This window comes from Lynx rufus, unplaced genomic scaffold (genome assembly GCF_022079265.1).
Source record: "Lynx rufus isolate CCGP_SWC_20201006 ecotype Redwood Valley unplaced genomic scaffold, mLynRuf1.p SCAF_9, whole genome shotgun sequence".
NCBI classification, from domain to species: domain Eukaryota; kingdom Metazoa; phylum Chordata; class Mammalia; order Carnivora; family Felidae; genus Lynx; species Lynx rufus.
Window position 1 is genome coordinate 61,736,417 of NW_025814897.1, and position 24,375 is coordinate 61,760,791.

At 38.8% G+C, this 24,375-nt stretch overlaps 1 protein-coding gene and 1 pseudogene across 1 annotated transcript; both read right to left on the minus strand.

The window, feature by feature from the left end:
• Positions 1-3,482: 3,482 nt before the first annotated feature.
• On the minus strand, positions 3,483-4,433 carry LOC124505950 (olfactory receptor 52A1). Its single transcript, XM_047071994.1, has one exon. The coding sequence runs from the start codon at positions 4,431-4,433 to the stop codon at positions 3,483-3,485; it is 951 nt and encodes a 316-aa protein (XP_046927950.1).
• Positions 4,434-10,821: 6,388 nt separating this feature from the next.
• Positions 10,822-11,753, minus strand: LOC124506271 (olfactory receptor 52A1-like; annotated as a pseudogene).
• Positions 11,754-24,375: the final 12,622 nt, after the last annotated feature.

A 24,375-nucleotide genomic window follows, 5' to 3' on the forward strand; every position in this document is an offset into this window, starting at 1 on the left:
GAGCGAGGGGGTTCTTTTAGAATAAGGTGGTTACTAGTTTTTTGTCAGTTTTAACTGACAACATTTTCTGTCATGATTTTTCCTCCCACAAAATCAACTCTTGCTCAAGAGTGTTTTCAAGCCTATGTCCATGCACTTTCAACTACTCCTTTTAATTCCCCATTTGAGGAATGTCTGACTCAAAAGGCCTCAGACCTGTTGTCACTACTTTCCATCACAGGGTGGACTCTCTTTTTTGGCATTTGTGTCGGGGTTTGTGGTATTTCCAGTGTTTTCTCTAACAGTAGGCTACTGTCCCCCAACCCTCTCTCCCTAGACAGTCTTTTGTGGTGTGGCTTGGGGGCTGGCTCAGAAAGTAGGAGATTGTTTTTTCCCTATCTGTGAAAATATGGGTTGGCTCTTCTTCTGCTCTTTATCGATTGAGGGAGGGCAAGGAACGTGTAAACATACTGAGATACAAGTGTCTACTGTTATCGTCAGGATCCCAGTAGCTTTCCTCAACATTTCACAGGGATTTTATGCTATCTTCTAGATCCTGTGTTACGGTGGAAATCGGCAAGGCCATTCTGGTTTCCAATCCTATAGGTAACAGCTGTTTGTTTACTAACTTATTCGTTTCCCTTTTGAAGCTACTAGTGTGTCCTTTTTACTACTCCCATTTTATATAAAAACTTAATGATTGCCTGTCTGAGTTGTAAACAATTGAGCCAATATTGATGCATTACTATTAACCGAAGCCCACAGTTTACATCAAGATTCACCTTCTCTGTTACAGTTCTATGGTTCTGATAAGCACAGATCCATCCAAAAGTAGAACTTTCCTATGGACCGATTCCTGAGCTGAAATGGCATAAAACAAAGAAGCAATTACCATTAATTCATATGAAAAATTGTTTTAGCATGTCCAGTCCCCCAAAATAACCTCTGTTAAGGTTTTCTGGCACCTTCAGACATGTCTTGCTAACAGATGCACAAAATTAATCTGGATAAAGCACAGATGCTCAGAGACACGGTTCAGAGCTCTGGGGGGTTGATGCTGTGATGTTGAGTGTGGGTCCCCAGGAAGGCTGGCCTCCTCTCGCTCCCTCTGTAATGGCTCAATGCAAAACACACACTGAAAGCTTGTTTTGCTTTTTTTGTAAAAGTGAAAATACTCTTCAGAGTTCTTTCAAGTGGTGACAACAGATTCTGAGGTAGGTCTTTCCGAAGAGCTAAGGGGCATACGTGAACTTTCAAAAAGTGGGGGATACCTGTACATAATGTCATATACCCTCCATCACAGTATTATACAGATCACTTTCACTACTCTACAATTCCCTGTGCTCCACCCATTCAACCCTCCCTCTCTCTTCCTACACTCCTGGCTACACTCATCTTTATGCTATTTCTAATTTGTATAGTTTTGCCTTTTCCAGAATGTCATATATTTGGAATCATATACAGATGTAACCTTCTCTGGATGGCTTCTTTCACTCAAAACTGTGCATTAAAGGCTCTTCCATGTCTTTTCATAGCTTGATAGCTCTCTTCTTTTTAAATTTTTTTAATGTTTATTTGCTTTTGAGACAGAGAGAGACAGATGTTAGCAGGGGCGGGGCAGAGAGAGAGAGGGAGACACGGAATCCGAAGCAGGCTCCAGGCTCCAAGCTGTAGCTCTGAGCCCGACGTGGGGCTCGAACCCACAAATGGCAAGATCATGACCTAGGCCGAAGTCAGATGCTCAGCCCACTGAGCCTCTCGGGCACACCTAGCTCTCTCTTTTTTTTAATCAAATACTCACATTACATTTTAAAGAGGTGCCACGGTCTGTTTTTCCCTTCATCTTAGTTGCCTCCAATTTTTGGCAATTAAAAATAAACCTGCTCTAAACATTTATGTGCATGTCCTTGTTTGGACATAAGTTTTTAACCCATTTGGTACCATATCTAGGAGTGCAAGGCCGACCACATGGTAAGACTATGTTTCGTTCAGTGAGAAAGGCAAAACTCTCTGTCAGCGTGGCTGTACTATTTTGTATTTTCACCAGCAATGAACGAGAGTCCCTATTATTCTATATCCTCACCAGCATTTGGTTTTGTCAGTATTTCAGGATTTACTTATTCTGACAGGTGTGTATGGTATCCCATTGTTTTACTTTGCAATTCCTTAATGACAAATGATATTGAGCATCTTAAAACATGCTTATTGCTCTTTGTTATGTCTTTTTGGGGTGAAATATGTTTTCAGATTTTTGCCTATTTTTTAAGCGACTTGTTTATTTCCTTATTGTTGAGATTTAAAAGTTCTTTGTATATTTTGGATATAAGTCCTTTGTTAAACATGTATTTTGCAAATACTTTCTGCTAGTCTATAGCCACAGGCTTTCATTTTCTTAACTTACTGTGAAATTGTATTCTTTTTTCCATGGGTTCATGGTGGATACTCCCAATTTGGATCTGTGTGTTTGGTTTTTGGAATAGTCTTGTATAATTTCTAATATGTTCCTAGTCTACAGCGGTCCACCTATATATTGTTTTAACTTCCGTTACTTTCTAGAACTCCTACTTAGTGATATGATGGTGTTCTTGGATTGGCCCTATATAGTTTTTCATCCCAGCCCCCATAGTTAACACTTGTCCTTTTGTTCTGCTTTCTTATATCTATCTTCTGAGAGTTTCATTTCTCATATTGTTGTTTAATTTACAAACTATCTTTTTGTTCTCTAATTATTTCTTATAGTAGTGTTCTGTTCTTTTTTTTTTTTTAATTGAGGTTTATTTATTTTTGAGAGACAGAGTGAGACAGAACAAAGCAGGGAAGGAGCACAGAGAGGGAGACACAGAATTTGAGCAGGCTCCAGGCTCTGAGCTATCACACACAGCCCTACTGGTGGCTCAAACCCATGAATTGAGAGATCATGACCTGAGCCTTAGTTGGAGGCTTAACTGACTGGGCCACCTAGGTGCCCCTTAGATATTTTTATCTCATTACATCCTTAAAGATTTGGCTTCTATGTACATGTTTGGTTTTTTGTTTGTTTCTTAGCACAATATGCTTAAAATACACCTTCTCAAAAAAAAAACCTTTTTAGGTGACTGAAAAGTTCAAGCCACATGAAAACCTTGTTTTCTTTGAGTACCTACACATTCTAAAACAAAGAGGTTGGCGGCATTTGATTTCAGTGATAGATGCATATTTATGAATCCTTCTGGAGAAGAATCCATAGAGAAGAAATTCAACCAGGAAATAAACAATAAAAGAGGAAAGTAACAATATATTTTCACTATTTTGATCTTTATGTTTATTCCTCTTATTAGGCGGTAGCATCCCAAAACCGACTGAATATTAGTTGTCATGGAGTATAATGATGTGAAAACAATAAAATGCAGACAAATTAAACAAAACAAATATACAAAACTGAAGCATTGCAGACAGTGTGGGTTCTTAAATGTTATATTTAATTTTCAGAGATTGCTACTAAGGTGGAAGGTTGAAGGAGTTAATCACAGTGAATTTGAGGAAGAGAACATCTTTACCACATGAATGCGGATCTGCTTGGTCTTGGCACCATAGACAAGCGGATTGAGAAATGGGGGGACCAGCAAGTAGAGGCTAGAAAAGAGGATATGGATATAAGGGGGAACATGAGCACCAAACCTATGTGTGAAGAAGGAGAAGAAGGCAAGTAGGTAGAATGGGAGGAAGACGCACATGTGAGCGATGCATGTATTGAATGCTTTCAACCGAGCCTCCTTCTGGGGTAAATGAAAAACTGTGGAAAAGATCTGTGCATAAGACAAAGTGATGAATGTGAGGTCGAACCCTGCAACTGTAAATGCCACAAACAAGCCATAGATTTTGTTGACCCGCACATCTGATGCAGCCAGTTTCACAATGGCCATATGCTCACAGTAAGAGTGGGAGATGATGGTTGTATGGTAAAACTGAAACCGGAACTTTATCAGGATTAGGCACGGGGCTACTAGGAAAGCGGCCCTGAGTGTTACCACTGCCCCTATCTGGGTGACTAGGCGGTGGGTGACGATGGCAGCATGTCTTAGTGGATAACAGATGGCCACATAACGGTCCAGAGCCATGGCCAGGAGGATGCCTGACTCTATGCCCTGAAATGTGTGGATGAGCCACATTTGAAGCAAACAGGAATCAAAATAAATGTCTGGCACACGAAACCAGAAAATTCCAAGCATCTTGGGCATAATGGTGGTAGCAAGCGCAATATCTGTGACTCCCAGCATGCCTACGAAAATGTACATGGGCTCATGGAGGCTGCGCTCTGACCTGATGATGATCAGAAGCAAGGAATTTCCAATCATAGCAATGAGATACATGACACAGAATGGAATCCCAATCCAGCACTGCACAGTCTCTAGGCCTGGGATCCCTATTAGCGTCAACACAGAAGGCATGAAGACTGTGATGTTGGAAGTGGACATAATGTCTTTGGGCTTCCAGAAGCAAATGAAAGAAGCTTCTCAGTCAGTGGCACTCTTCTCCGCTACTCTTGTTTGTATGAAGTCATCATAGTGGGTCTCTGATTTTGTCAGAACTCTAAGATCATATCATCCTTCTTATTTACATTATGGAAGGAAAATGATCCGCCGATACACATTGTGTTTTCAGAACGGACATCCACGAGTAGTGTAGCACAATGAGAAGTTACATAGAAGGCAAGTCAATTGCATCACAACCAGCCAGATCATGTGGGTAACAGAGTAACTGCTGATCTCTCTGTTATGTTCCTCTGCACCTGGGGTTACAATAATTATACCTGTTAAACTTGCTTGGAAATGGCATTTCAAGCAGAGTTTGATGAATGTCCGTATTCCACATTCTAACAACCTGATAATATTCTGTTATTTCCATTGTGTCTAGGTCTGGAACTGACACTTTGGATCAACAAATCTGACTCTGACCAGTATATTAGTAGACAAATCTCCATAAGTTTTATATTTTAAAGGTGTTTTTTTTTAATAAAGAGAGACAGAGATCACAGGAGGGGCAAAGAGAAGGGAGAGAGAGAGTATCCCAAACAGACTCCATACCATCAGCACACAGCCTGACATGAGATTTGAACTCACCAACCCCAAGATCTTGACCTGACCTGAAATCAAGAATGGCACGCTCAACTGAGACACCCAGGAGCCTCTTTTTCTGTTTATTTCTTGATTTTTTTAAGTGAAAAAACTCCCTATGAAAGAGAACAGAGAAACTGGTGACACCCAGGAGCACAATATATTCATTTATCTGTATCATTTGTATCTCTGTAAGACTGGATGTCTCTCTTTTCTTTGTTTTTTTCTTTTCCAATAACAATTCACTTTTTAAATTTAAATCCACGTTAGTTAACATATAGTGTAAGAAGGGTCTCAGGAGTAGAATTTAGTGATTCTTTGCTTAAATATAGTACCCAATACTCATCCCAAAAAGTACCCTCCTTAATTCCCATCACCCATTTAACCCATCCCCCCCAACACCACTCTTCCAGTAACCTCAGAGTGTTCTTTATACACAGGAGGCTCATATGGTTTGTCCCCTCTGTTTTTATAGTATTTTTCCTTCCCTTCCCCAGATGTCCTTTCAAAAGAAAGTAAATGAAGCGCTTTGCAAAGATCATCCAACCCCATGCACTTTTGGTGAGTCTGGGTGAAATTTCATGCCATTTTTACATGCCTCAAAAAACTCTATTTTATTTTGCCCACATACTAACAATTGAATTCCTGAAAATTAGTGGTGTGCTTAAATTCGCTGACATTTTGGAATACCCATTTCTGAATACCTAGATGGGAGGAATCTCTAGAAAACTTGGAAACTCAGAGGCAACAATGTATAGAGGCAAGAGGACTCAATCTTGCTGACAACAGAGTGTGGGAAAATGGGTACATGGGTAATTCATGGACTAGAGGCTAGGTTCTTGGGTTTAAACGGCTCACAGCTGCCAGTAGCATGAGATTTGGCCAATGTAAGCTCATTAATTCTTAATGAAATATATATCACTTGAACATTTGAATTTTTCATGAGCTCAGGCATGAGAAAAGAGTCAAAAATAAAGGGGTGAAAGGACACGTTTCCCAACAGGAGTCCAATATGGAAGTAGGAATGGAAGACACGGAGCAGACTTGGGATACCAGAAATGATGGAGGAGAGGGTTCAACTAACGAACATTTAATCACCTCGATTCATGATGACTGACTTTTCTGAAAACTGGGCTCTTAGTCTAGTTCAGATACATTTGTATCTGAAAAGATCATTGCTTTTTAAAAATCACATATCTTAAATTAGAAAGCCTCAGGCTACATTAGAAAGTTTCTATTTGGTGAAAACAGGGTTCAGTTGTTTCATTCTTTCCTAGTTGGTCCAACACTGTTGCTTTCTGTCAGCAAGCCTATGATCATTTAATCATATACTTATTGTCACCAAAAATGCCAGTAATGCAGGAAGAGCTGTGGTCTATGTGGCTAAACCTCAAGTGAAGGAACCCACTCAACAGGTCTATTCTAGAAGCAAGTCTGTATCAGCTGATGCATATTTAGAATAGACCAGTTAGTTAGTCAACTAAAACATGATTTCCAAAGCTTTGCTCCCCAATGCTTAATCCTAGAGATTCCTCGATCATGGATTCATTTATTCACTTCTTCTTTCTAGAGTTAATCAGAATTAGAAGAGAAATCCTTCAGTACCATTCACATTGTGTGGCATATTTAACAGTAAGGAGCTGATGTGGCAGCATTACCTGACAGGTACAGGTGGTGGGAAGGCAGGTGGGAGAGGACCTAAGTGAGTACAGGACAGGGGGGATGGAGTGGTTATCACTGGAAAAACTGGTAGTGAAACATTATTGGGTGAACTTGGGGAAAGGGACTTCATTCTTTGTTATTGGGGGCCAGTTGTGTTTTTTACAAGACTCCTGAAAACCATGGTCTGTCTTTGTAACACCATCACTCATCACTTATCACTCACCTGTCATTCACTCTTTTTCCTCCTGAGACTCTCATCTCATTCACTTGTGCTTATGCTGGCAGCGTCTCTGTCTTCTCTCTGCACCCTCTAGAACAGCCCGCTGTAAATATCATGAACTCTTATCCATTTGCTGCTCGGCCATCTGCCAAACTGTGCACATCTCTGGAATAGACTTTCCTCTCTTCTTCTGTCCCTGCAAAACAGACTTGCACGCTCTTTTGTAAATGTGTCTGAGCTCATGTTGGTGGGATCACACTCCAACAAAACTCACAGGAAGGTCTATATTTGCTAGACACAACATAACTTTATTAAGCTTGAATTGGCAAGTATAACGTTCCCCAGTGTACATGGAGAGGGAGGAGGTCTGAATATGAGATTTCCTAGCCACTAACCCAAGGCCCCAGGGACCCAACAGCTCATAATGAAGCCCTCTTTTGTCCATCCACATCTAATGTCCCTGAAGCCATTTCTGCAACTTGCAGAATCCCCTTGGTCTCTTCATTCCTTTTTCCCCACCGGGGAGATGTAGAGAAATTAATATACACAATCTGTATTTTTTGACATTCTTTACAAAATAAAAAGTTTTCGGTAAAATAAGTAATTAAATTTACTTTTGTCAGTTTCTTTCTGCTGTCCTCATTTGGAAAAAGATCGAAAGGACACTTAAATGTACTTAAATGTATGTTCCTGTGCCAATGAGTTACGTATAAATAAGTATTCTGTGACCCTTCTTTCGCTGAGACACTTCTGGACACAAAATCTGTATCCTCAATGGCTCTCTATCACACATTTAACACTCATTCTCTTGTAGTATCATTCTTTAGATCTTTATTTTATTGAAGCTTTGTAAATTGAGTAGTATTCTCACAATGACCAGTTATGATGGACATTTCCACTTTCCGCTGCTTAGTAGACTTTCATTACAGAAAACTACACATCTGACTACTATCATTATTGTCATTGTCAATTATACATGATAAATAATTATACATAATTTCATCTAAATGTTTTTGGAAATATGCTTTGTCGCTTTTTATATAAATACTTACAAAATACTCTTTAATTGTTTCTTTGCAGACGATGACCCAAACTGTTTATTTGCATAAATGTTTGCTGAACTCTGACTAGAACATTAAAATTGCCTGCGATGTTTTTTTTTCTTTTATTCCAAAGAAGTTGTTATTAAAGCACCACAACCCGTATTGGTAATCCAAGCAAATCCTATCTGTAAATACTGACATTTCTTTTCTTTTTTTATATGAAATTTATCGTCAAATTGGTTTCCATGCAACACCCAATACTCATCCCTACAGGTGCCGTCCTCAATACCCATCACCCACCCTCCCCTCCCTCCTACCTCCCATCAACCGTCAGTTTATTTTATGTTTTTAAGAGTCTCTTATGGTTTGCCTCCCTCCCTCTCTAACTTGTTTTTTTCCTTTCCCTCCTCTGTGGTCTTCTGTTAAGTTTCCCAGGAGCCACATAAAGGTGAGAACATATGGTATCTGTCTTTCTCTGTATGACATATTTCACTTAGCATAACACTCTCCAGTTCTATCCACGTTGCTATAAAAGGCCATATTTCATTCTTTCTCATTGCCAAGTAGTATTCCATTGTGTATATAAACGACAATTTCTTTATCCTTTCACCAGTTTATGGACATTTAGGCTCATTCCATAATACAAACTGACATTTAAAACAGCCTCAAAAGATGCTTCAGGGTAGCCTCTAGATTTACAAAGTGATCAAATTCAGTATTCATTGATAAGACCTAGTCCATAAAACAAGCCAGAGTATCTACATCCATGTGACATGCAGTCTAATAAGTTCTTATGTATACATTGATTTAAGTGTCATAAATCAAAGTATGGACATCTGCACACACGGGAATATTTTCCATGCTCTTTTTAAAAATGATCATGATGTTTGGAACAGCCCACAAGCCTTAAGTTCTCAAGTCATTAATTTGGACAGAACACTTTATGTGTTCATTACTGCAATAACCTTGAGTGATTTAAAAACATGATGTTTTAAGTCCACTGAGAGGATATGCTGCCATTTGTCAAATAGATACACACATTCACACACATGTGCATTTTTGGAGTGAAAACTGGCCAGTGACATATGATAGCTTTCAGAATAAAGTTCACCCATTTTGCATAGTGTCCATAGCCATTCTTGACATTTGTAGTTTTCTTGTCTCTACAAGTTGTGCATTACATTGAGAAAAACTGTGCCATTTCTTGATTCTCTATTTAAGCTCCAAGATCATTTACCTGGCATGGTATGTCCTTACCTACCAGCAATTCATCTGTCATTCCTTAAGAATCAGACTCCCTACAGGGGAAAACAAATACCACATGATGTCAAGCATATGTGGAATTTAAGAAACAAAACAAACAAGCAAAGGGAAAAAAATAAGAGAGAGAGAAAGAAATCAAAAAAGGATTCTTAACTGTAGAGAACACATTGATGGTTACCAGCAGGGAGGTGGATGGAGGGATGGGTTATATTGGTGATGGGGTTTAAGAAGTCCACTTGTCATGATGAGCACAGGTGTTGAATGGAAGTGTGGAATCACTATATTGCACAACTGAAACTAATATAACACTGTGTGTTAACTAACTGGAATTAACAAAAAACTTAAAAGAGGAATCAGACTTTGTTATTAAAAACCAAAGAAAATAAGAATAATTCTAGAGATGCTGCTTTCCTTTGGATTTCAATGCTTCACTCTCTTGGCTAACCCCACAGTCCAGAGGAACCTCTATTACTTCTGTCATTTTCATCTCCCTGTCTCTCTCTTTCTCCCAGTAATATTAAGCTATAATGGCTATAAACCCAAAACACATAAACACTGTCAAATTTGTCATTAAGCTTCTATTCTTGAGTATAGCATTTATAATATTGTAGGGTTTTGATAACACTTGAGGAATTAATAAAGACATAAATGGTGAGTGGGCATAAAAAGTACTGAATTGTGAAATAGAATACTGGATTGTTCATAACGTTTAAGCGTTAATGCCCTGAATGACACCAGCAATGTTGAAATTTGAAGACTATGTGTCATTAGAACGCATACAGTTTTTTGGTTCTTTGGGTTTTTTGTATGAATAAGAACAAAAAAGCTTCCTCTCATTAATTTTATTTATATTTTAAGTTTATTTTTAATTATTTTAAGATTATCCTTTAATCATTTTATTTAATTTTCAGTTTATTTATTTTAAAAGTAGGAAAGAAAGTGCACAAGTGGGGAGGGGCAGAGAGAGAGAAGGTGAGAGAGAATCTCAAGCTGGCTTGGAACTCTCAGCAAAGAACCCAGTGCAGGGCTTGAACTCATAAACCATGAGATCGTGACTGGAGCTGAAATTGGACACTTAATCAACAGAGCCATCCAGGAACCCCTCCTCTCATTTACTTTAAAGATGATGAGGATGATCCAGAAAAAAATAGAATCAATAACATGATTTCATCATGTACCTGGACAATCCAAGACAATGAGTCTTCGGTGCTTGGAAATTCATTGAGAAATAGATATTTATGGATTGTTGTGGAGAAGAATACTTAAAGGAGAAAATTCAATCAGGAATTGCAAAATAAGAAAAAAAAGGGAAATGATACATATTCGCTATTGCTGTTTCTACCATCCCATTCTCATTACCTAGTAGGATCTAAATCGCACTGACTGATAGGTGTCATGGGCTGTGATGTGACAACTGCCTAAAATGCAGGCAAATTTCACAAAACAATTAAGGAGACAAGTCAAACATCATGAATAATATGCATTTTTCTGTTTTATTCTGTTTTGAAAGATTGTTATTTTGCATAAAGGAGAAGGTTGAAGATGTTAATCACAGTACATTTTATGAACACAACATCTTTACCAAGTGAATGCGGATCTGCGTGGTCTTGGCACCGTAGACAAGTGGATTGAAAAATGGGGGGACCAGCAAGTAGAGGCTAGAAAAGAGGATGTGGATATAAGGGGGAACATGAGCACCAAACCTATGTGTGAAGAAGGAGAAGAAGGCAAGGAGGTAGAACTGGAGGAAGACACAGATGTGAGCGATGCATGTATTGAATGCTTTCAACCGAGCCTCCTTCTGGGGCAGACGAAAAACGGTGATAAATATCTGTATGTAGGACAAAGTGATGAATATGAGGTCAAACCCTGCAACGGTGAATGCCACAAACAAACCATAGATTTTGTTGACCCGTACATTTTCTGCAGCCAGTTTCACAATGGCCATATGCTCACAGTAGCAGTGGGAGATGTATGGTAAAACTGAAACCGGAACTTTATCAGTATTAGGCACGGGGCTCCTAGGAAAGCGGTCCTGAGTGTTACCACAGCCGCTATTTGGGTGACTAGGCGGTGGGTGAAGATGGCAGCATGTCTTAGTGGATAACAGATGGCCACATAACGGTCCAGAGCCATGGCCAACAGGATGCCTGACTCTATGCACTGAAATGTGTGGATGAGCCCCATTTGAAGCAAGCAAGAATCAAAATAAATCTCTGGCACATGAAACCAGAAAATTCCAAGCATCTTGGGCACAATGCTCGTGCCAAGTACAATATCTGTGACTCCCAGCATGCCTAGAAAAATATACATGGGCTCATGGAGGCTGCGCTCTGACCTGATGATGATCAGAAGCAAGGAGTTTCCAATCATAGCAATGAGATACATGATGCAGAATGGAATCCCAATCCAGCACTGCACAGTCTCTAGGCCTGGGATCCCTATCAGCGTCAACACAGAAGGCCTGAAGACTGTGATGTTGGAAACGGACATAATGTCCTCTGGCCTCCAGATGAAAATGAAAGAAGCTTCTCAGTCAGTGGCACTCTTCTCTTCTACTCCTGTTTTAATTCAAAGTCATCATAGTGAGTCTCTGTGATTTTGTCAGAATTCAAAGACCATCTCATCCATCTCGTTTATATTATCAAAGGAAAAAGATCCATACTTACACATCACTGTTTTCAAGAAGGACATCCATAAGTAGTGTACCACAATTAGTAGTTATGTACAAGGCAGGCCAACTGCATTAGAACCACCCAGATGACGTGGATAAAGGAGTAAATTGCTGATCTTTCGCTTATGTCCTTCTGGATCTGCGGATAAAATAATTATACTTGTTTATTTGCTTGGATATTGCACTTTAATCAGATTTTAATAAATCTCTCCCTATCCCACATTTCAGCTGACCTGAGTGTTCTATTTTTCCCCAAACTCTCGGAGTCAGAAACCATCAGTTTGGACAATCACATAATCAGACTCTAACCAGTATTTTGGTTTAAAAGGCTTCCTATGAAAGAGAAGTGAGATAGACATAGCTTCACCCAGGAACATAATATATTGAGATAAGTGTATCTGTGTATTATGTATTTATGTAGGACTGGCTGTCTTTTTTAAAAAAAATGTGAAATAGAGCTTGAGAAAAGATGATCAAATCCATGTAATTTTAATCTAAATCAATGTTCCATGTTGATTTTCACATTATAAGTAAAACTTTATTTTATTTTGCCTATGTAAGTAATAGCAAAATTCTTTGACATGAATTATACACTTCAAATAATGGAAATTCTGAAATACACGCTTCGGAATGACTAGAAGGGAGGAATCTCTAAAAGGCAAAAAAATCTAGAGAAACAGTGCATAGGCAAGAGGACTCATTCTTGCTGACTAGGGGGTATAGGTGAACAGGTAACTTAGCCAGAATAAAGGTTAGTTTCTGGGGTTGAAAGTGCTCAGGGTTACCATCACCAAAAGATCGGCAAGCTTAGGCTCATTGATTCTTAATAATATGCAGACCATTTGATTGCTTCACTCATATTGTGAGCTCAAGCCTAAAAAATGAATAAAAATAAAGGGGTGAAAAGACAGTCTCCTTAAGAGGAGTCCAAGATAGAATTAGAAATGGAAGATAGAAGGCAGACCTTGGGGTTCCAGAAATGATGCAGGAGAGAGGGCAGTAGAGCAACTAAGGAAACTTTAGTTGCTTCAATTCCCTAATGACTGAATTTCCTCAAAACTTGGGTTCTTAGTCCCTATATGAAAGTTCTTTTCTGATAAAGATCTTTGCTTTTAAGAATTGCATATCTAAAATCATGAAATTCTCAAGTTGTACAATAGAAAAATATCTGCTAGGTGCAAGGGTGGCTCAGTCAGTTAAGTATCCCATTCTGTGTTGTTGTTGTTGTTTTTAATGTTTATTTATTTTGAAAGAGAGAATGCAAGCAGGGGAGCGGGGATGGGGGGTGAGGAAGATCCACTCACAGCAGAGAGCTCCATGCAGGGCTCCAGTTCATGAGCTGTGAGGTCATGACCTTGGCCACGGTCTGAGGCTTAAGGGACTGCAACTGCGCCACTCAGGTGCCCCACACTTCCAACTTTTCATCGTGGCTCAGGTCATGGTCACGTGGTTAATGAGACTGAGCTCCATGTCAGGCTCTGCATTCTCCCTCCTTCTCTCTCTGCTCCTTCCCAGGCTCTTCTCTAAACAAACAAACAACCATTTATGAAAAAAAATAGTTGCTATCCTGTATAAACAGCTTTTAGTTATTTCATTCATTCCTATCTCTCCAACAGTGTTACATTATGTCAGCAAGCTCATAATCATCTAAACATATACTGAATGTTAGGGCCCCTGGGTGACTCAGTAGGTAAAGCAACTGACTTTGGCTCAGGTCATGATTTTGTGGTTCATGAGTTCAAGCCCTGTGTTGGGCTCTGTGCTGACACCAGGGAGCCTGGAGCCTGTTTCAAACTCTGTCTTTGTTTCTCTCTCACTCTCTCTCTCTCTCTCTCTCTGCCCCTCATCTGCTCATTATCTCTCTCTCTCTCTCATACATAAAATAAACATTAAAAAAATTTAGGGGTGCCTGTGTTGCTCAGTGGGTTGAGCGTCTGACTTCAGCTCAGCTCATGATCTCACAGCTCATGATTTCAAACCCCGTGTCGGGTTCTGTGCTGACAGCTTGGAGACTGGAGCCTGCTTCCGATTCTGTCTCCATCTTTCTCTGCCCCTAACCCACGCACATTCTGCCTCTGTCTCTCTCAAAACTAAACATTAAAAACATTATTTTTAAAAATTTAAACATATACCGAAAGTCACCAAATAACCAGTAATTCAGCAATAGCTGTGGTTTATGCTGCTAAAACTCTAGTGAGGAATCATAGTCACAAGGACCATTTATGAAGACAGGCTGTATCACCTGACGTGTATTTAGGATAGACTAGTCAGTCAGCAAAGTCCTTCATTTCCAAAGCATAGAAATCCTTTAGAAATGATCACCTTGTCTGACCTATTCAAGAGTTAGGAGCTGACATAGGAGCATTACCTGACAGGTGCAGACGGTGGGAAGGCAGGTGGAAGAGGATGCATGACTACAGAGCGGGGGGGTGGAGTGGTTATCATTGGAAAAGCTGGAAATGAAACATTATGGGGTGAACTTGGCGAGAGTGAGACTTCCTTGTCCTTTCCTGTTGGGAGCCAGTTCTGCTCTTACCAGACACTTGAAGACCAAGGTCACTCTTGATAATACAATCACTCAGCACTCACTTGTCATCCACTCTTTCTCCTCCTGAGATTCTCATCTCATTCACTTCCATCTCGTGCTGGCCATGCCTCTTCTTTCTATCTGCACCCTCTATAACAGCCCTCTTCAATGTCATGAACTCTGAGCCATTTGCTGCTGGGCTATCTGCCAATACGTGGGAAGTATCTCTGTGAGAGCCTTTCTTGGTTTTCTTCTGTTGCTGCAGAACAGACATGCTCCCTGTTCTGTCAGTTTATCTGAGATCATGTTGATGGGTTCATCTCCACGAAAACTCCCAGCAAGGTTTGTATCATGCTGAGGCAGCAGCATAAATTTATTGAACTCAAACTGTAGAGGAAAGCCCCTGACCACCACTTGTAATGTTCCCCAGTGAATGTGAGAAGGACCCGGTCTGAACACGGACTGAGAGATTTCCTAGCCAGTAGCCCAAGCCACAGGAGGCCCAGCAGCTCATAATTAAGCCCCCTTGGGTCCAATCACATCTCATGTCTCTGAAATCATTTCTAAAACTTGCAGAATCTCCTTGCTCTCCTCTTTTCGCTTTCCCACGGGGTAAATGCAGAGAAATTAAAGTATCCATGTTGTATTTTTTAAGAGTTCAGTTCCTTTCCTGCTGTCCTCTTTTGGAAAAAGATCTAAAGCACCTTTAAATGTAGGAATGTTTCTATGCCATGAATTCTATAAGTATCCTTTTGACCCATCTTTCACTTAGGCACTTCTGGAAAGAAAAGTCTGTATCCACCAGGGCTTTCTATCACATATTTCCCTCTACTTCTCTTGCAGTCTCCTTCCTCAGATTTTTATTTTATTGAAGCTATTTTTGTAAATTCAGTAATTTTCTCAGGATGACGAGTTATGATGGACATTTCTAAGTCCTTCCATACTGAGCCTTGAATCAGTTGTTGCACATTGGACTGAACTTTTCTCCATCCCTCCTCTTCATAGATTTCTTCCGCTTTTCTTGCACTCTTCCTTCGGATTGCAGGTGTTTTATGCCTCATAGATGTGAGGGAATCATGCTATTCTGAACTTGATGCAATTAAAAGAAGATATGATATATGCTTTCAAATTTTTAGAAATGTGGGGAGAAGAATTAGCATATCTTTAATCATGAGAACAAATGATGAGTTCTAAAAAAACCAGACAAACTTATATACATTGTACCTTTCTCCTTGATATGATTCACCTGGTTTCCAGACCTTTCTTGTACGTTGCTCACCTTAAGAGGTATTTGACGTAATGTTGAGATGCTGGCAAGTTTAGGAAGAATACCTTCAGTATGATGGAGGAAGACATTCATGATGGATTGCAGGGAGAATAAGAGGTAGAGGTCAAAGGGCAAGGGGGCCTTGCATGCTCTTTCCACAATTCCGTCTGTAAAGGAGACTGATACCATGGCATTGAGTCACGTTGAATGCAATTGATTCAGAGGTCAGACTGTCACATGGTGGCTAACAACAGCTCATTGTTAAGTCACCGAGAAAACTTAGACTATTTTATACTTTTGTATCCTTTTTCTTCCTCTCTTCTACTGACTTTACTTCGATAGATATACTTTCCTTTTTCCTACAGTTGTAAGGGTTGTGGGGGGTAGGCTAATGAATCATCTTTAAAGGATCATCATTTGAAAATGTTCTGGTTGGGGGTGCCTGGTTGGCTCAGTCTGTTAAGTGTCCATCTTCAGTTCAGGTCATGATCCAGTTCCTGGGTTCGAGCCCTGAATCGGGCTCTGTCTTGACAGCTCAGAGCCTGGAGCCTGCTTGAGAGTCTGTGTCTCCCTCTCCCTGCCCCTCCCCCACTCTTTCTCTCCCTCTAGCTCTTGCTCTCTGGCTCTCACTCTCACTCTCAAAAATAAATAAACATTAATTTTTTTTAAAAAGTTCCTGTTTCTTCTAGCAATTTTATCCTTTTAGATATTTCATTTAATTTATAATCCATTTCAAGTTAACTGTTGTATAGTAAAAAGGTTGATTTTGTCTGGATATGGATATCAGCATTATTTGCAGAGAAGACTTCTTTCTTTGTTGAACAGCCATGATATTATTTATGATCTCAATTGACCCCATATGTAGAACTTAATTTCTTGACTCTGTATTCCACATGATTTAGCAGTGATTTTGGCAATATGAGTCTCTTAATTACTGTAGCTTTCTTAAAATAAAGGATGGACAGGAAATTGATGTAATTGATTTTACTCTGCTAAAAACCTGGATTGCAAGACTGATGTATTATTCTTCATCGTGAATACGAATCAGTATTTTGGGGAAAAACTTGAGTGATGTTTTTGAACTTAAAATCCGTATACAGAGCTTTAGCAGGCAGCATGAAATTAGTGGGGTGATTTCACACATTTCTATCAGATTTCATGGGAAATGAATGACTAATAAAATCTAAGCAGTTATTGAGAAAATTCTACCATGAACAGTGTAGTTGCTTTATTTAGATCATTGCCTTTAATCTTCAAAGCATCAAAACTAAACTGCATTTCATCTCCTATTTACAAATGAGTAAATTTAATTCAAACAGGTCAGAACACAAGCAATGTCCCATACATATTAAGAGCAAAATAGCTAGAATTTGGATACAAGTATACCTATTTAAAATTTTTTCCATGTTTATTTTTGAGAGAGAGACACAGACAGACAGACAAAGCATGAGCAGGGGAGAGGCAGAGAGGGCGAGACACAGAACTCAAAAAAGGCTCCAGGCTCCATGCTGTGGGCATAGAGGCCAGCGCAGGGTTAGAACTCAGAGTGAGAGATCATGACCTGAGCTGAAGTCAGAGGTTTAATCAAATGAGCCACCCAGGTGCCCTGGGGGACTTAAGTATATTTAATTCAATCATCCAACATCACATTGCAGACTTACTTCTTGCAAGTACCAATTTTTACTGTGTGACTTTAATAAACTTGCAGAAGTTCTTTGAGTTTCCTCAATTATATAATGAGAATCATAATACTAACTAGTTAACAGGATTGTCATGGAGATTGCCACTAATTATTGCTGTGGGATGGCTTCTGAAACTATCTGGAAAAATTAAGAACTGGGTCCACAAAATATCCTTGTCCATTTTGGTGATTGCAGTGAATTGAGCACTTTCAAAGACAGATATATACAAAATGGAAGAAAACTCGATAAATTGAATGAATTATATAAACGCAGAAAAAATTATATACATGATGCCACCCATCAATTTACATACTTATCACTTGTTCTAAGACAAAGACCTTGATACTCAGTAATTCTTCAAGCTCTAGTTTAAAAGAATATTCATTCTAGTTTGTGGAAAGTCGCAACCATGTAGGAAACAAAGGTGAGTCCTGCAGACCCTGTCTAGGAAGTTTATCTCAAATTGTTCCTTCCCTCCCTCCCTACCTGTTGATCAAAAGCAGGTCTCCTAATGTCTACTACCGAAAGATTGGTGGCTGCCAGAGCTATGAAAAGTAGAGGCTTATATATTTTAGTCATTTCCTGCTGAAACCACTGTTTTCAGGTCACGGTTTTTTCTACCCATTAGCTAATTAAAAACAAAATGGTTTCTTTTTTTTGTTTGTTTGTTTGTTTTTTTTTTATGAAATTTATTGACAAATTGGTTTCCATACAACACCCAGTGCTCATCCCAAAAGGTGCCCTCCTCAATACCCATCACCCACCCTCCCCTCCCTCCCACCCCCCATCAACCCTCAGTTTGTTCTCAGTTTTTAACAGTCTCTTATGCTTTGGCTCTCTCCCACTCTAACCTCTTTTTTTTTTTTCTTCCCCTCCCCCATGGGTTTCTGTTAAGTTTCTCAGGATCCACATAAGAGTGAAACCATATGGTATCTGTCTTTCTCTGTATGGCTTATTTCACTTAGCATTACACTCTCCAGTTCCATCCACATTGCTACAAAAGGCCATATTTCATTTTTTCTCATTGCCACATAGTATTCCATTGTGTATATATACCACAATTTCTTTATCCATTCATCAGTTGATGGACATTTAGGCTCTTTCCATAATTTGGCTATTGTTGACAGTGCTGCTATGAACATTGGGGTACAAGTTTCCCTATGCATCAGCACTCCTGTATCCCTTGGATAATTTCCTAGCAGTGCTATTGCTGGGTCATAGGGTAGGTCTATTTTTAATTTTCTGAGGAACCTCCACACTGCTTTCCAGAGCGGCTGCACCAATTTGCACCAAGAAGCATAAAATACCTAGGAATAAATCTAACCAAAGATGTAAAGGATCTGTATGCTGAAAACTATAGAAAGCTTATGAAGGTAATTGAAGAAGATTTAAAGAAATGGAAAGACATTCCCTGCTCATGGATTGGAAAAATAAATATTGTCAAAATGTCAATACTACCCAAAGCTATCTACACATTCAATGCAATCCCAATCAAAATGGTTTCTTAAAGTCAAATAGTTTTGACTGCAAATATTTGTTCTGTGTACTAAATTATTTTCACCTGTGTAAATCACTTCGTAAGGTACCAGTTGAAAGGTATCTCTTCTTCAGGGCACACACTCAATGAATATTTAGTATCAGCACAATTAGTATGTTTCCAAATTGTTTAATTACAAAAACTTTAAACAGGCACAAAACAAGCATTATAATGAGATTCCATCTACCCCTCATGGGGCTGCAATAATTATCAACATTATACCATTCTTTTATCTTCCATACTCACCGCCAGTATCTGCCCCAATAATTATTGTTAATAATATTATCGTCATCATTATTATTATTTAGAGGGTTATAAGTAAATTTGACATTCATGGAAGTGTGCAAATCTTAGCTGTACCATTTTGACAAATGAATACAACCATGTAGCTTACAATCTTAACATTCGTATGGCATTTCCATCTTCTGGCGAATGTTCTCATGTGGTTCCCCAGTCGTTCGGTCCCCTCTACATCCATCAGAAGTAACCACTGTCGCAATACACCCATTATAATAATAACACACACTCTTTTGTGTCCTGATTCTTTTCCACTCACAAATATGTATCCCTGAGTTGCATGTACTTGGAAACAAAAACATCCCCAGGACACATTCTGCCTATCCCTCGGGGAATAAAAACAAAGGAATCAAGTATTTAAGTATTGAATGGTCAAATGATGTCCTCACCAGGAAAAATCTCATGGCCCGTGCCTCCTTCTAAAAGCTTACATCAAAATAATGACATTTTCTATTTTCAGGGAGAAAGGTGAGGCTACTTTACTTTCTCCATCTACTAAACCTTGTAGCTTATTCATAAGCAATAATAAACTATGGAATTTTTCCATTTGCAGGGCTCATATCCAGCCAATAATACCTGATGTAAGTTCCTATGTTCTTAGAGTATTATCTGTCTTGATTAGACCTCATCCCAGTTTCTAGTCAGTGTACGGAAAATGCTATTGCAAATTTCCTGGGTATAATACTATGGATGATCCGATTGACCACAGGTGGGAAGAACATGTAGGCATTGGCCATGACAGATTGGAGGAGTGGAGGTAATTGCCACCCAAAAAGATGCAGCAAGGAGAAGCTGATCATGGGCACATAGTATAAAAGAACAGCACAGACGTGTGACACACGTGTTGAGTGCCCTCCACTTCCCAGCCCCAGAAGCTACTCCCAGTACCCTATGAAGAATCAACACCTAAGGAACAATGAAGAAGGAGTTCAGCCCAAATGTGGAGGTAATGACAAACAGACCCAGGATGCTATCGGGCGGAAGTCTCCACAGGGCAATTTGATTAGATCTGAATGCAGACAGTAAGAGTGTGTGAGGGTCTTGTAGCCCCAGAAAAGCAGACCTTTCATGGGGAAGAGCAGTGGGAAAATGAGCACTACACTTCGTAGAGACACCAAGTTCAACAACGGCCAGCATGGCCAGAAAGAGGTACATGGGTTGGTGCAAACCAGGGTCAATCCAGATGATGGAAAGAATGGTGCCATTTCCTGGGAGAATGATGATGTACACCAGGCAGAAAGGGATAGATATCCAGATATGCTCTGCCTCTTCCCTGGAGTGCCAACAAGACTGAAGGTTGCAGGTGTGCACTCAGTGGAACTGTCGAAAATGTCATGGCGAGACTTCATTTGAAGATACAGGGAAACACGTGGGGACTGGCGAATATCAGTCTCTGGTCAGTTATTGTATGTCAAATGTCAAGCTCTTGATATCATATTAAGATATTTCCTTACAAAAGAGATGGAAAATGTATTTATGAAACAAGGACACATGTAAAGCACACTGTGTGGGAGAGAAATGTGTTTAGATGCAGGGCAGAGTGTTTCTACATGGGCCACATGCCAAACAAAAAAGGCATTGACAGAAATTTGCACAGGGTCATTTGTGGCAGTGAAGGTGCTGATAATAAGCATAGAAATGACAGCTTCCTCTGGAAATGGAAGACTGAAGGATCTGGTAACTTTCTGCAGTTTGTACAAGAGTGATGGAAGTAGCAAAAGTAATTTAGCACAGTGATAAAGAGAGTTCATGGTTCTAACACTTAATGACTTGTGATCTTGGAGAACCACTTAAGTTATCTGAGATCCAAGTATTTGATGTAAACAAATAATACTTATATAAGATAATGTATGTAAATTGTTTACCATTATATTTGGAACAGTAAATACTCAACACAGGAAATAAAAGAAACAATTAAGTCTCTTAGAAAAGGAGGGTAGTTTCTCCCAGTTTTTAGAATTTTCCAATGCCCTTATTTAACTTACCAGTTCACTCTTTCTCCCCCTACTCTCCATGGATGATGGTGAAACCTTCTCTATATTTTGTAGGAGGTTAAGTGTCTCCTGCTGGAACCTGGGGTCAAAGCTGAGAGCAACAGCAAAGCCATTAGGGTCTCACAGGCTGAATATGATGGCGAGGATGGAGTTTAAGGCGAAGGTTCTTTATCTGGGAACAAGTTCATGAACACTAAAATTCTAGTGTTTTATAATTTAGAATTAGGCTCTCTAGTAGCAGAGCCTTGGGTGTTAAGGTTAGGAGCCAGAGGTGGAATTCAAGATCAGGCTTGAGATAGAGTTGGTGAGTGAAAATGGGACAGAGATTTTAATAGAGTTGACAGAAAGAACAAGGAGAAAGGAGAGAAATTTAACTCCATCTGGAATTTGTTTTGGGGACTTGGGTGACTAAGGATTTCATTTAGTTATTCACAAATGTAGAAACCACTTTTAACACATGTGTTAATGGATAGCCTGGTGTTTCCTCAAGTATTTTGAGCAACTATAGGTCTCATTTTAAATCTTTATGTAAATGTACATCTATATCTTGATTCTGTATCCTGCTTTTGGATCTAATGCCTATTTTGTCAGAGTCACAGTGCTGCAAGTATCTGATTTCATAATACATAAGTTCATATCTAAGTGGTCAAGTAATTTTTTTAATTTTTCTGACTACTTTCTATGTTTTTCTTTTACATAAACACTACAACTCAGAATGCATAAAAATAGAGCAATGGCACAAATATAAAATTTAAAATCATAAAATTCTTGGGAAAACACATAGAGGTACATTTTCATAAACTTGGATTGAACAATAGATTCTCAAAAGCCACACCAAAGCCTGAGGATAAAAATAAACAACATAGATAAATGGACTTCATCAAAATTAAAATTTCAACATTATCAAATGACATTAACAAAAAGTGAAATGATAACCTACAAAACGAAATTTGCAAATTATATATCTAATAAGGGATTAATTCCCAAAATATACAGAGAACTCAAACAACTCAAATCCAAAAAGATAAACAACTGAATTTAAAAATAGGCAAAGGAATTAAATAATTAATCCTCTAAAGAAAATATGCAAATGCCAATTACACATGAAATAAAAATCAAAACCACAATAAGACACCACTTCACATCTACTAAAATGTGTATAATTTTTTTAAAAATTTAAAAACTAGGGGTGCCTGGGTGGCTCAGTCGGTTGAGCGTCCGAGTTCCGCTCAGATTATGATCTCGCGGTTTGTGAGTTCCAGCCCCAGGTCAGGCTTTGTGCTGTTGCCTTGGAGCCTGGAGCCTGCTTTGGATTCTGCATCTCCTTCTCTCTCTGCCCCCCCCCACCCCGGCTTGTGCTCTGTCTCTGCCCCTCAAAAATAAATAAGTAAATGTAAAACACAGTTAAAAAATTAAAACACTAACAAGTTTTGACAAAATAGGGAAAAATTGGAACCATCATACATTGCCAGAGGAAATGAAAAATGGTGCACATTCTGTGGAAAACAGTTTGGCAGTTTCTTAAAAACTCAGGCACAGAATTACATGTAATGCAGAAATTCCACTCCTGAGTATGTACCGCCCAAATTAAAAACAGGTATTCAAAGACAAACTTGTACATGGATGTTCATTGCAACATTATTTACAGTAGGCAAGTGGTGGAAGCAGCCAAACTGCACATCCATAGATGAATGTACAAAACGATGTATACACACACACACACACACATATATACATATATATATATATATATATATATATATATGTAAAAGGAACATTATGCTTCAGTATAAAGGAATGAAGGATAAAAACATGCTACAACATGGATGACCTTTGAAAATCTTATGTTCAGTGAAATAAGCCAGACACAAAGCATAAATATTATATGATTCCACCTCTACAAGTAAACAAATTCATAGAAATATAAAGTGGGTTATAGGTTAACAGGGGAGTGGGGAATTATTGCTTCAGAGACATAGGGTTTCTGTTTTGGGTGATGAAAGCTTTTGCAACTGGTTGAAGTAGTAACACAACATTGCAAATATGATTAATTGCTCTGAATCATACACTTAAAAATCATTATTATAACAAACTTTATGGTAAAGATATTTTGCCATAATAAAAATTAAAAAAGAAAATCAGCATGCAAACGATAAAATATATTAGCATTTATAGGGATTATGGGGTATTTGTAGATCATTGTGGATGCCATATTATCATTACAATGAATAATATGCAATAAATATTTCCTACATGTATTTCAGACACATGTAGTTTTGTTTACCATTTTAAATGATGTCATTTTTCATTTCATGTCTCTAATCATTTCAGCTACAATAAAACACTAATGTCTTCTCCCCCACCCTTGCCCCAAGTTTACTGAAGTATAATTGACAATCAGAAATTGCTTATATCGGATTGTGTAACTGATGACCCGATATATGTATACATTATGAAATACTCACTAAAATGAAGCCAATCAACATATCCATTACTTCACACCTGCACCATTTTCCTATTTTTTTTCTCTTTTGTGATGAGACTACCCAAGGTCTACCCCTCAACAAATTTCAAGTACACAATACAGTATAAGAAAATATAGATTTCTATGCCATTCTAATGGAACTCTGTTGGCTTTACAAAGACTAGGAAAATAATGAAATAAAGAAATAAGGAAAAATAAATTAGGACACAAAACCTAGGATTTGTCTTCTTCTTTCCCCACTTCTTATACTTCTTTAATTTATATTAGCTAAAACCCAATTATAACACCATATTATTCTGCAACACTTTTGACATGGCAAACTAGCATCTTTAGCCTGTTCCCACTTTTGGATACATTTTCCTAATACCCTATGCTTCATGTCACAGCGTTTCACCATGTCTGAGACCACTTAGGGCAGAGCAGAAACCATCAGGAGGAAGATTTGTTCTGACTCCATAGTATCTCTATATCTGCTACTGCTCAGCTACCCAGATAATGTATTCTTTGACTCTCTGGGTCTAAGAGTCTGATATTAAATGATCCGGCATCTTCCTCTCATGAAACATGGTTCTCACCGTAACAATCTCTTAGTGCTTTTTCTTCTTCTACTTCTTCTTCTTCTTTTTAATTGTACCTGGAAGAGTAGGTCAGT

Excerpts from the sequence above, each read along its gene's own strand:
- LOC124505950 (XM_047071994.1), bottom strand. The coding sequence starts at position 4,433 with ATGTCCACTTCCAACATCACAGTCTTCATGCCTTCTGTGTTGACGCTA.